The sequence below is a fragment of the Moschus berezovskii genome, chromosome 13 (assembly GCF_049115385.1).
Source record: "Moschus berezovskii isolate FMDL1 chromosome 13, NW_MosBer_1.0, whole genome shotgun sequence".
In the NCBI taxonomy this organism is placed as follows: domain Eukaryota; kingdom Metazoa; phylum Chordata; class Mammalia; order Artiodactyla; family Moschidae; genus Moschus; species Moschus berezovskii.
This window is the reverse complement of record NC_142472.1, coordinates 85,244,855-85,259,156: the sequence shown is the minus strand read 5'-3', so window position 1 is coordinate 85,259,156 and position 14,302 is coordinate 85,244,855. Positions and strand designations below refer to the sequence as shown.

Sequence of the window (14,302 nt, the reverse complement as noted above, 5' to 3'; positions counted from 1 at the left end):
CTGCATGATCTTGCCTGGAGGTCTTTAATACTCAGTCATACTACATGTATGCAAATCTCGAAGACATTTTATTTATTTATTTATTTTTTTTGATTTTCTTTCCCAAGCCATTTTTATTTATTTTTTTTTTTAGTTTTTTTTTTTATTGGAGGCTAATTATTTTACAATATTATATATTGGTTGGTTTTGCCATACATTGACATGAATCCGCCCCGGGTGTACATGAGTTCCCCTTCCTGAGCCCCCCTCCCACCTCCCTCCTCCCTTTATCCTCCCTCTGGTTCATCCCCACACACCAGCCCCGAGCATCCTGTAACATGGATCGACCCTGAACTGGCGATTTGTTTCACATATGACGACATACATGTTTCAGTGCCATTCTCCCAAATCATCCCACCCTCACCCTCTCCCACAGAGTCCCAAAGTCTGTTCTATATACATCTGTGTCTCTTTTACTGTCTCGTATACAGGGTTATCATTTGCATCTTTCTAAATTCCATATATATGCGTTAGTATACTGTATTGGTGTTTTTCTTTCTGGCTTACTTCACTCTGTATAATAGGCTCTAGTTTCATCCACCTCATTAGAACTGGTTCAAATGCATTCTTTTTAATGGCTGAGTAATACTCCATTGTGTATATGTACCACAGCTTTCTTATCCATTCGTCTGCAGATGGACATCTAGGTTGTTTCCATGTCCTGGCTATTATAAACAGTGGTGCGATGAACATTGGAGTACATGTGTCTCTTTCAATTCTGGTTTCCTCGGTGTGTATGCCCAGGAGTGCGATTGCTGGATCATATGGCAGTTCTATTTCCAGTTTTTTGAGGAATCTCCACACTGTTCTCCATAGTGGCTTCGAAGTCATTTTATTGAGTGAAAGAAATCAGATGCAAAAAGTGTTTACTGAAAGTTTCATTTATATAAGTTTCAAGAACAGGCGAAACTTAGTTATAGCGATAGCAACGAAAACATTGGTTTTCTGTGTTAGCGTGCGGATTGTCTGGAAGCAGGCGTGAATGAATTTAAGACACCAGCATGGTTCCGGGTGTTATGCCAGCTTTTTAATTCATCAGATATGAAACTTATGTGTGAAGAGGGTTTTGCTAAGACTGCCAAATTAAATAAGAAGCCTCTCCCTCTCTAACTTCACAACTTGCAGATCCTGAGTATCTGCAGAACTCGTTTGGACCTGCTGTGAAATCTTTAGTGGTCCAGAATTGATAAGCATTTGTACAAAAAGAGAAAGCATGTCTGATGTCTGTAGCAATTGTCTATTTCCTGACGAGCTGAAGGAATATACATTTTATCCTTTTAATATTTTTTGTATAATTCTTGGCTTTATCTTGCTCCTATGGCAAAACGTAAAAAAAAATGCCATATGTACTTTGCTGTTGTATAGTTTAAAAAGTAACTTTAGCTTATGAGTTTTATTATTATAAGGGCACATTTATTTAAAAGAACAGTCTTGATAGTCTGAGCACTATCCAGGAATAAGGCACTTGAATAGCTATGTTTTTGATGCCTTTCCTGAAGTGCAATGAACTTTTTTTTTTATTCTAAGGATTCTGGAGATCATAAAAATATTGGCCAGCTAAACAGTAAAAGGAATATATTTTTCATATAGTTTGCTTAGGAAAATCAAGTTCTAAACCCTTTCTGAAGGGTCCTACTCTGTTGTTAGACCTTCTCCCTTCTCAAATGGCACTTTCCTCCCATCCCTGTGTCGTTTTTTCTAGTCTTGTCTTTCACAAAGATCCACTTTTTTTTTTTCACCTTCTCTTTACTTCTCACACCTGTCTCACAGGGAGTGGAAGAATTAGCTAGTATGAAAATGTGAGTGGCAAATGCAGTATCAGGGGACAGTAAAAGTGGATCTGAAAAGATTTAGCATAGTTGGGTATACCCAGAAGGAAAGAATGAAATGTGAAGAGTAGCAGGCAGAACTCACAACAGGGTCACTCGTCTCCACAGTGTTTTATCTAATAACTGCTGTGGGGAACGGAGAAGGCAATGGCAAGCCACTCTAGTTCTCTTGCCTAGAAAATCCCATGGATGGAGCAGCCTGGTAGGCTGCAATCCGTGGGGTCGCTAGGGGTCGGACACGACTTCACTTTCACTTTTTCACACATTGGAGAAGGAAATGGCAACCCACTCCAGTGTCCTTGCCTGGAGAATCCCAGGGATGGGGGAGCCTGGTGGGCTTCCGTCTATGGGGTCACACAGAGTTGGACACGACTGAAGTGACTTAGCAGCAGTAGCAGCAGCAGCTGTGGGAAAATTAAAGTCTGTTCTTGTCCGTAGGAAAATACGGTAGAAGTAGTTTGAGTTATCAGATGACTTTTAAGTTGCGATTGTTAATTTTCATGTTATGATGCTCTGAGTGTCTTGCACACTTAGTTGGCAGCAGGTTAGCTCTAGATTCATGCCCTCTGGCCCTGTGACCTTGCAGGAGTCATTTAACTTTCCAGAAACACTGTCCCATTATTCCTCATAATTATGTATTTAGAAAGTGTCCACAGTAAATGTTTACAGCAGTATTGATAAATCAATTAAGACTAAAGCTAGTAGCTCTTCAGTCAGGAGGTTACTTATGTTAGAAAGTTAAATGAATGATTAATTAGTCTTACAGCAACTTTAGGGAAGAATAATAAAGATGCGGAGTGTGTTCTCAAACTTCTTGTGAGGTGCGCTTGCACAAGGCTGCAGGCAAGAAGTGGGGGAAAACCCAACAAGTTTTCAAAAAGTTCTCTCCTGAAATACCATGCTAGTAAAAGAAACTGAATAAAGAGGACCAGATATGGTGTTAAATGTAGTTGGGATTAAAATGTCAAATAGATTCTGTTTTTTCCCCTGTGAAATAATAGATAAAATTAAAATTATACATGGAAAACATAACCATAATGAGATTATGGGAGATTATATCTCCCAGAAGACTTTTCCTCCTTTTGCCCTTTAAGACAGATGGCAAGAATCCGGTGACGCAAGGGCAGCAGCCACGACTCCTGTGCTGCTCACAGCGCTGAGTGGGCACCCAGTCAATGCTTGCTGGTTCATTGATTTTCTAAAGGGCTTTTTGTCTTACTTTGTACCTGCTCCAAGCATACAAATGTTGCCAGCGAACAGAATCTTGAAATAAAAATTATCCTCTGTGCTCTGGATATTGCCTTTGATTTTATCCAGTCTCTGTGCTTAGGTGTTTTCATTCTGGCATGTGACGTCTGTGGTCATGTGATAGGGTGGTTGCCAGAGCAGTTCTCCCTGCCTTCAAAAAATAGTAGTAAAATAAAAATATTTTTATTTTCTTTTTTATGCCTTTAGTTGATCTCCAGAGTATAACTCAGTGTTATCAGATTTTGGTGCTGTGAGTTTACATTGCTAAGACCCCGTAGTAATAAATGTAAAGGATACCTCTGGAAAAAATGAGTTCTAATTTGTTCTAACGTTCTAATTATTTGCTATCTTATAGTTAAGTTTTGTAGTAGTCTTTCCTTTTTTTCTTTTTTAATGACTTTCTGTTAGCTTTGAGAATATTTTTTGAGCATCATAGCTCTCCATTTCTCCATCCAGTCTAGTCTTTGGCAGACGAGTCAAAATTTTTGAGCAAAAAAACCAGAGTGCAGATGTCCAGTTTGAAAGAGTATGTGAAGGGCTAAAGAAACCTTCAGGATTTAAAAAATTTTTTAATTTTTAACCTTTATTCTTTGATGCCATCTGAAGAAATAGACTTTGATTTGACCAACAAGAAAAATAACTGCTGTTATCTTTATAGATCACAAGATTCAGGTCTCAGAACATTAAGTTTCATTGAGGTCTTTTTTTTTCTTTTAAATAAAAGGGAAAGCCATTTGGTCTGGGGTATCAGTGTAGGTTGAATGATAGACTATAAACAGGCTCGAGTTCTGGTGATTTCTCAAGTTCCTTTCCAATATGATAATTTTGTTCACTAAAATGCATTTGTTTATTTTCAGTCAAAATACTAACTTTTCAAAATTGGGAGGAAAAAAACAATATGAAAAGGACATCTAATTACAAAAAGTGTTGAAAGATCTGTTTACATTATCCTTCCTGACTTTGCTTTGTCGGGACTTTCCATAAACTCATAGCACTTTTTCCTGCATTACATCACAGACTTACTCTATTTTTTCAAGGAACCTGTCCCTAGTGCCAGGTAGACTCAATACTCATATAAATCTAGGTTATATTTTTCTTGGGAAATTAATTACTTTGTACTGGCTACATAAGATGAGCTTGTCAGCAGGAAAGCTTTAACATACTCTGGGGTAGTTTAATATGGGCTCTTCGGTAGTCTTTTTTCTCTTTTCACATGAGGTAGTTTATTAATATATGTTAAAATTAATATATTTTGCAATAATAATGTTTTGCATCAAGTATTAGATAATTTTTTCCTCGTTTATTGTTGTTTTTGTTCAGTCTTTAAGTCATGTCCGACTCTTTGCAACCCCGTAAACAGCAGCTCAGTGATTCCTTCTAACCATTTCATCCTCTGTCGTCCCCTTTTCCTCCCGCCCTCAATCTTTCCCACCTCAGGGTCTTTTCCAATGAGTCAGTTCTTCACATCAGGTGGCCAAAGTATTGGAGCTTAAGCATCAAGAGTCTTCTCCAACACCACAGTTCAAAAGCATCAGTTCTTCGGACCTCAGCTTTCTTTATAGTCCAACTCTTATATCCTATCCGTACATGAATACTGGAGAAACCATAGCTTTGACTAGATGGACCTTTGTTGGCAAAGTGATGTCTCTGCTTTTTCATACATTGTCTAGGTTGGTCATAGCTTTTCCTCCATGGAGCAGGTGTCTTTTAATTTCATGGTTCTTGTTTATAGCAAAGTACCAAATACCTGACTTCATAATCATTAATGAGGGCTTAGGCTGAAAGCAGAGATGGCCGTGGGTCCATAATACACCTTCTGAATGGCTATAACCGTATGTGTGCATGTGACTGCTCCCTTTTATGTCTTATTGTTCTGAAGACTAAATTAAAAATAATAGAGTATCATACAGAATTGGTTCAGTACAATATAGTTATGTACAAATAGTAAATTTGTAAGATTTAAATAGGATACAAATTCCAGGTAAGTAAGTCCATTTGGAAACATTGTATAACAAATGAAATGAAATTATTTTATGAGAAGTAATTGGAAGGACTTATGCTAAAGCTGAAACTCCAATACTTTGGCCACCTCATGCGACGAGTTGACTCACTGGAAAAGACTCTGATGCTGGGAGCGATTGAGGGTAGGAGGAGACGGGGACGACAGAGAATGAGATGGCTGGATGGCATCACCAACTCGATGGACATGAGTTTGAGTGAACTCCATGAGTTGGTGATGGACAGGGAGGCCTGGCGTGCTGTGGTTCATGGGGTCGCTAAGAGTCGGACACGACTGAGCGACTGAACTGAACTGAACTGAACTGAATCACAGCTTATATCTACTTTCTGTGCTAAGTAAGACCATACTATGTCCAAACAATGATTTGTGGGTATCCTAAGAAGGCCTCACTTTGTCTTTCTAAAATTTTTTTTATTACTAGAGTCATTCTGTAAAATAGTACTTTAAAAAATTGTCCTCTTTGAGCTTGCAGTTTCTATACTTTATTCTAGGATAAAATATTTTCTCTAGATGGGAACTTGAAGACATTGCTTGGATTCAAGGAATTTTAAGACATTCCTTAGAGTACTTTCTTTATAGACGGACTTCTTAATAACTGTATTAGTTTAAGTTTTAGAATCTTGATTGTATATGCGTAAGCATTTAACAGGTCAAGTGGGTGGGAGAATACTATATGTACATTAGATATTTAAATTATTTGCTGAGAAAGTATTTAGTAACTCAAAGAGTTCGGTTCATCTGAAGATACTCTCTCAGAGTTATCTCCTGAGAACTCTTTATTGCTCCGGTTTTGTTAGATGAGTTAACTGGGTTATCTTTCTGTGTTATTAAGGTGGTATCTAGTGTCCTGTTGGAGTCTAATAAGTTCAGACTTTTGTATGGTATATTTTATTTTAAATAACAGTCATTATATTATGAGCAGATAGCTTTCTGTCTCCGTAATGAAATCCTATAAGCTTCACGTGACATTGTTTTTTTTTTTTTTTTTTAGCTTTTCTTTTAGGGTCTGTGACAAATGCAACTCTTTCCTATTTTAATCTTGGCATATTCTGTCATGGTTTTTTCCCTGACCTTGCCTCAAAATGCTGATGTTTATGATTGTTATTGAAGTTCACTGTTTTTGCTACTTCTGCCCCATCAATCCGCTTTGTCTCAAATTTCTAATATGTTTGTTCAAAGAATTCACGAGTAACTTAAACAATGTACATCCCAAGTCCTCTGGCTCCTCCCCTTGTATTTTGCTCGGATGTGGTTTGGGGGTAGATTGAAGCCAGAGCTTGCTGGCCCTCTGACTCCTTGATCCTTGTGGTGCTCTCAGCCCCTCTCACACCCAGGACAGGAGCCCAATCCCAATAGGGCCTCTTGTGTGCATGGCCGACCGTGGCTGCCTCTGGGCTCCGCTCTGCGTGCTTCCCAGCTCTAACTGCCCTGAGCCCAGGGTGGGAGTCACTCTGAGGCCCTGTGTTTCTGAAGGAAGTCAATCTAGCACAAATTGGGACCTATTTACTCTCCCTTGATCTAACATACACTGTTAGTCAGCAGGGTTCTTGCAGACAACAGTTGCTCTTTGAAGAAAACAAACCCTCTTTAGACCTGTCTGAATCTGTTAAATATGACCCAGCATATTTCAGTATTGAACAAAAATTAAAGCAGTGCTATGTATGAATGCTCTGTAATTTGTTGCATCTATATCCTGTTACCTTTTAAAAATTGTTTTTTAAAAAATTATATGTACTTTGTTACTCAATTAAACTGTGTCACTTAACTGAAGCTTTCTTTTCAACGAGCATTTAAATTGTTAATTTTTCTTTGAGGGATGACTCTGGATTCTTCACAAAAGCATGCAGGGTTTTTCTCTCTTCCTGCTATCAGTTTTAGGGGACATATTGCTTCTTCCGTATTGTCATACCAATAAATCATCCCAGATTACTTGCAGCCACACAGTACTAAAGTATACCATGCATTTTAAAGGAAATCTGCTGTTTTCTCTTCAATCAGATGAGCAATGTGAAGAGACTACGGCCACGGCTCAGTGCTATTCTCTTTAAGCTTCAGTTTGAAGAGCAGGTGAACAACATCAAACCTGACATCATGGCTGTCAGTGCTGCCTGCGAAGAGATCAAGAAGAGCAGGGGCTTCAGCAAGTTGCTGGAACTGGTGTTGCTAATGGGAAACTACATGAATGCTGGCTCCCGGAATGCACAAACCTTCGGATTTAACCTTAGCTCTCTCTGTAAAGTGAGTTTGTTATTTGTTTTTCCAATTTATTTTTTAATTGGAAGAAAATTGCTTTATAATGTAGTGTTGGTTTCTGCCATACAACAGCGCAAATCAGCCATAATTAGACATATATCACCTCCCTCTGAACACTTGTTCTTAAATGTCAGCCCTGACTACACTATTCTTTAGTTTGATGTGCTCATTGTCAATAACTTAAACTGAACCATCAACCCAAACCCAGAGTGAACTGAACTAAATCCAAATATTAATTATCTCTGATCTGCAAATTCAAATGAAAGATTTTTGTTAAATAGCAAAATTGTGTTGTAAATCTATGGTTTTTCTAACTAATGAAATGGAACATCAAAATATTATTTAAGCCTAATATTAATATTCATTCAATATAAATACCTGCATATGAGAGTATATATTTTGAGAATTGCTTGTGGGTTGCCACTAAAATTTTTGCCTTTGGCTATTTAAATGTTTCTTTGCATTTTTCTTTTTTGAAAGCTGACTAAAGGGAAAGAAAATTGAGACTGCTTTATATAAAAGGAAAGTCATATTAGGAATAAACATAACTCAGATGTCATTAATGATTTTGAAATATTTCTATTTAAATATAATGTTGGAGGAGATGAAAATTTAGTAAGTTTAGAGGTTTTTTTTTTTTTCCTTCAGTTTCTTCTGTAGGTTAAATTTTCTTACAGCAAATCCAGTCAGTGTTTTATATAGTGGAGCTCTATCTTAAGAAGCGGGCCATATTACTATTGATCTGCTTACAACAAATTCTTCTCAGTTACACAGCACAAGAAAAACTTTCTCTTGTTCTTGAGCTGGTCACATCTGCACTCCCTGATTAAGGAATTTGATTATCGTTATTCCCAGTTTGATAGGGGAGGCGAGAAACACGCTCAGCTTTAGCTGTGGGTTACTGAATGGTTAGTCTCTTGGTGGTTTCCTGGCTTATCTTGCACGATTCCCCTGGCTTCTGCCTCCTTTTGGTAGCAGTGCCTTGCGAACTTTTCTCCTCTCCCATATCTATCTTTTCACTCTTCTCTCCTTGTTTTCTCCGCCTGCTACGTTCAGTGAAGATCCCTGTCAGGTATTAAGATGGGACTCATAATACATGTGTTAAAGACTGCACATTTATAGAGTGCTTACTTACTCTGTGTAAAATGCGTGTCCTCATCATCTCATTTTATGTATATGGTTAATATTTACCGGGGATACATGGAATTCATATTTTTCATATGTAAGCCATTAAGCATGCTTAAATATTTCTGTGGACCTGTATACTAAAGTTATGGGAGCAGAGTTAAGAGAGAATGGCTAGCTGGACTAAGGGAGGGCAGTTACTCACTCAGAGAGGAGCAGGAATTTGAGCTGGATCTGGAAGGATGAGTGGATGTTCCCTGAGAGAAAAAGCATTCTAAAAAAGTATCAATAGTTCATATAAAGGGTTATATCATGGCATGTGTGAGTATACCATGTGATCAGTTATTGTTGAAGGGGCTTCACTGGTAGCTCAGATGGTAAAGAATCTGCCTGCAATGTGGGAGATTTGGGGTCGATCCCTGGATCAGGAAGATCCGCTGAAGAACAAAATGGCAACCCACTCCAGTATACTTGCTTGGAGAATTCCATGGACAGAGGAGCCTGGTGGACTACAGTCCACAGGGTTGCTAAGGGTCAGACATGACTGAGCGACTCACACTTTCCCTTTTGGATGGAGGAGGAGTGGAGAAAATAGAAATGAAATAGTAAGTTGGTCTCGATGGTGAAGAGCTTAGGTGTCATGCCTTATGGTAAAGGCTTTATGAAGGCATGTTAGTTCTGTAGATCAAGTGATGTTATCATCTGTCTTCCAGGAAGATGATTCTAGCAGCAGTATGGAAGAAAGGCAAGCTACACCTTCCAGTACTGTCACCATTAGCCATATATGACTTTCCAGATTTCAATCAATTACTATTTAAGTAAACTTAAAAATTTAATTCATTAGTCACACTTAGCATATTTCAAGTGAGTCATGTCCGTACATGCAGACAGCGTAAGTATAGCACGTGTCCATCACTGTTCTATTGGACAGCATTGGGTTAGGGGCTTATAGTGGGGAGAGACTCAGTGATTGGCTGACCTGTGTCACGTAACCTCAGAGGGCACTAGGGAAGTGGAACTGAGAGGATAGCTGGGGATGGAAGAGGAACAAGGGAGAAGTCAAAGATAATTCCTTGCTACTGACATGTTTGAAGCTATTGCTCAAAAGAGAAATGAATTCAGGCTGATTTTGTTGTTTCCTATGCCTAGTTTCTAGAGTAGGCAATGGCAACCCACTCCTGTATTCCTGGCTGGGAAATCCCATGGAGAGAGGAGCCTGTAGAGGGCTACAGTCCTTGGGGTTGCAAAAGTCAGATACTACTCAGTGACTAAACCACAAACAACATTCTCTATTACCTCAGTCTCTTAAAAGGCATCTGCTTGAACCTGCCTTCTTTATATATTTTACATATATTTGAGGGTCCACTATGAAATGGTCACTGTGCTCTGAGATGGGAGGTCTGACTAAGGTAGTTGCAAAAGGGTAGGGGACGGAGGGAAGTGTCCACGTTTAAGGAACATCTAGGAATTGGGAGGGCATGGTGATTATGAGTTTGGAGGCTGAAGGGCAAGGAGGCAAGCAAGACTGCCAGTTCAAGCTTCCCCTGAGAAGGAAAGCCAAGGAAGAGAAACAGGGCCAGGGCTGATACGGCGTAGAAGTTAAGTCCACACGTGGAAACTGCTGGAGTTTGCTTCAAACTGCTGAGCATCTGTTCTGGCTTCAGATTGTGTATCTCAGAACGATGACCAGCTCACAAGAAGCTGACCACATGCCTTCCTTCAAAGAGAGGTGGAGACAAGAGGTTAGGTCTGATTAATGAAGTGGAAGTGCCTCATGTAGTGCTTGGTCCGTAAATGCTGAATAAATAGCTGTTGAATGGATAGCAGTGCACGAAGCAGTGCATGCAGTGTTGTGTGAAGACAGTGTTATTATGTAGTTGAAAACAGATATCCTCTCATATTGATACACAGCTGCTGATGCATAATGATTTAAAACCGTTTGCAAATACAGTGCCTGCTGCTAATATTTTACTATAGTCAAGCTATAAACCTGTTAATCTGTCTCCAGATAATAGGGTTGACTATATTTTCAGTCAGCGATACTGGATATTTTGATCTTCGCTGTTAGGAGCCTTCTGTTGTACAAGAAACAAAATAAATACTACAACTTCGTATTTTTTATTAGCCTACATGTCAAGTTGAAAGCATATATTGAACAAGATGATATCTCATCATGTTTGTTATCAGAAGTAGCAGCTTGATCTTTGACAATTGTGATTGAATTTTCACACTGAGCATGAAGCATTTGCTTTGATGATAAGCCCCATTCAAGGAATTCCATATTTATTTGACAGTAGAAAGACAGGGTAATATTTTAATCTGTTCAAACATGCTGGGTAATTATATGCCATTTAATATTCTATATCCAAAATCTTTACTTTTAAGTGTGTTTATAAATTTAGCTTAAGTGTATGGAAAGTTAAATTGTTAACTTTGCATTGTTTAGAGATAAATACATGAATAGTGAATTCTGTATGCATTGTAATTTGGTTTTAGGGACTGTATTATCTTTGTTTATATCTGTGATAGAGATGACTAACTATAATAAACTATATTATAATTTATATTATGATAAACTATATTATATTAAAACTATAACACCACTGACTCAATGGACATGAGCTTGAGAAATCTCCGGGAGATGGTAATGGACAGGGAAGCCTGGAGTGCTGCAGTTCATGGGGTCACAAAGAGTTGGACACAACTGAGCAACTGAACTGAACTATAATAAATGATTTCAGAAAGAAAAGATTTTAGTTTCTTTTACCCAAAGATTTGATAGGGTCTGTGATAAATATAAAAGTAAAATTTGAGCCATAAGTAACCATAGACTAGAATGTATTAAGATGTAAGCGTAAATTTAAGTAGATGGTAGGCTTGAGGCTTTCTGATGGAAAAAGTGAAGTGCAGAACACGGTCATGAGACTTTGTGAACTAAATATTTTAATTTCTCTTATTAGCCAAGGCTGTACTTTATGTGAAATTTTGCCTTCATGTCATTATAAATGGAACATATGATGTCAAACAGTGTTCTTTTAAATAGCAAATGAAAAAAATCAGTGTCATGAATATCTTTCTTTTAGACCCATCTTCCCCCCCCCCATCACCCACCCCCTTCCCTTGCAAATATGTACTCAGAGCCTGCTATGGGGTAGCACTCTAAGAGAACCCTCATAGTAAGATGATGCTGCTGCTATTTAGTTAAACAAAGTCATGTTTGACTCTTTGAGACCCCATGGACTGTAGCCTGCCATGCTCCTCTGTCCATGGAATTTCCGAAGCAAGAGTACTGCAGGTCCTGAATAAAATATAATAGTCTCAAACTGCTTATTATCCAAATTTATCTAAAGTTTAGTAATATCTTTGGAGGATTTTACGAATGACAAGCACTCTCTCCATTCTTCTGTATAGTCTGATGTTTATCCTTTTAAAAAGCCAAGCCATCAGAAAGCAAGGCACTTATACTATTTTGCTTAAACTAGGAGATAGCATTACTGTAACTGAAAAGTACAGGTGTATCATTTGATAATAAGCAGTTTGAGATTACATTCTTTTATCCGGACCTGCTCTTGACTAAATGCAAATTTGTATCCTTAGAAATCCAATCAGCGTCAGGTAGGTTGGAAATGCCCACCTAGAAAAATGTATATGATGTTGGTGCTAAAATTAGTAATTTTAGAGAACCTGTGTGGAGCCAGATATGTCAGTGTTCTAGAAAAAGGGGGTTGAATCAACCATCAAACTCTACACCATATTAAATATATGAGATGATTTTAACTTGTTTTTGAAAAGATGTCAGTTCAGAAACAATGATTATAACATGCTTGTATATATTACTGATGTCTGCTAAAATGTGTGATTTCTAAATAACGAATCATCCCAATCAGTACAATTGAAAGATGGAGCTATTGTTCTAGGTAGCTAAATAAACTGACTACCTGTACTGGGATAGTAACTATAAGTTTTGAAAGAGTTTACCAATTATAATAAGTTATATCAGTTTATGCAGTGTTCGTTGGAGGGGAGGGATTGCAGAAAAACATCACTGTTGATTTATCTATACATTTATCCATGTTATTACTTAGAGGAAATTTCTTATTGTCAGTGGCAGTAAGATGTTCAATTAATTCATTTCAAAGGTGAAGCTATCAAAGCATACGTAGTAATGGGACTGTTGTATTGGGAGTTAGATATTAAGTGCAGTGGTGGCAGGCCAGTTTGAATTTTGTCTTGTCTTTTCAAGTGCATGAAATTCTTATTTGGTCTGTATGTTTCTTTTATAAGCATAGGCTAACCAAAAGTCGGATAATTTCACCAAAGATGTGATGGGGAGAATTTTTAGAAATGTGTTTAGTCTCCTCATTCTTCGGCGCCTTCGCCGACTGCTGTGAGTAATCTCTTGAAGCTGTGCGCAGCTCTCCTTCAGGGCTTCAGTTCTCACCCCACAGCGCCCTTTGCAAGTAACGATGTGTCAGCCTCGCATTGGATCAGGTACTTCAGCAGGTGTGGATGCAGATCCTGATGAGTGGCATCTTCAAAGAGATCCCACAGGTGATCTTTAATGTTCAGACTGAACTGAGAATCATTTTATCTGTCTTATGCCCTACTTACATTCTCCAGAATGAAAAATCCCTGATAGGTGGCCTGGAACCAACCAACCAACCAACATGCAAAAGCTAAACCTAACCAATATGAGAGCAAATGAAAAATGAATCAACTCTACTTCCTCACTTAAGGATGAGCGGTGAAAATATTCCCCAAAACTGCTGCTTTTCTTTGGTGCCACTCTGAACACTATTCTGAAAGTAAAGAAAATGAGTGAAAGGAGTATGAAGCTCAATCACACGGTGAAACTGAAATAAGCTGATGGTCAGTGTCCTGAGTTACTTTTCAGGACTTGATCTTAGAAAACAGAGTTTCAGTGATTACGAAGGGCAGGAAGCAAATCCCTCTACCTGTCACATGTGGTTTATATTCTGCAAGCTTGTCACAGTCACACAGGTTACCACTCGTGATCTTTTTTTGTGAAATCTTGATTCTTGTATGTATCACCTTTTCCTTTACTATCTAAAGTTATTTTTAAGAAAGACCTTTATCAAACAAATCCATTGTCCAACGGCGTTCGGTTTTTCAGAAGGATTTTAGAAGAATTTTTATTTGCTATCAGATTGGAAAGCCACCCCAGTAAGTTTTGGCACCCTTTGAAAATAAAGCAGTTTCTGGCCAAAGACTTAAAGATAACAAATGCCACACATCCAGCCAATTAAGTCTGTGAAAAATCTGACTTCCAAAGCAGTGTGAAACTCCTTAGATTGCTTAACTCTCTCAGACTCACTCATTAACATATTTAATCTATAACATTTTCCAAGAAATAATTAGTTAGCTTTACTAAATAGTGTTTCTGATAAATTATTCATATTTACCTTTGTTTTCTCAGTTGCTGTTAGAATTATCCATTTATTAGAATTATAAAACCCAGGTGGCTTTGTTCATGAAGAGTCAACGTGCTGCTCATGTGCTGTCCTCTCATCGCTCTCAAAACCAGATTTCCTGACCTGTCAAACTCCCTGTCCCTGAAGCTGACAGCCTCTGATTCCTCCTTAACACTGTGCTTGGAGATAAAAAAAAAAAAAAGATTTTAATGACCCAGATAATCACAATAGTGTGATCACTCAGCTAGAGCAAGACATTCTGGAATGCAAAGTCAAGTGGGCCTTAGGAAGCATCACTATGAACAAAGCTACTGGAGGTGGTGGAATTCCAGTTGAGCTATTTCAGATCCTAAAAG

General features: G+C 38.2%; 1 protein-coding gene across 2 annotated transcripts in view; it reads left to right on the top strand.

Annotated features, from left to right (window-relative positions):
• DIAPH3 (diaphanous related formin 3) overlaps positions 1-14,302 on the top strand; it is a 582,052-nt gene that overhangs the window by 304,940 nt on the left and 262,810 nt on the right. For both annotated transcript variants that reach the window (XM_088842795.1, XM_088842794.1), the window contains one exon: positions 7,135-7,374. In XM_088842795.1, the coding sequence (XP_088698921.1) occupies positions 7,135-7,374 (240 nt within the window). The remainder of the gene's footprint in view (positions 1-7,134; positions 7,375-14,302) is intronic.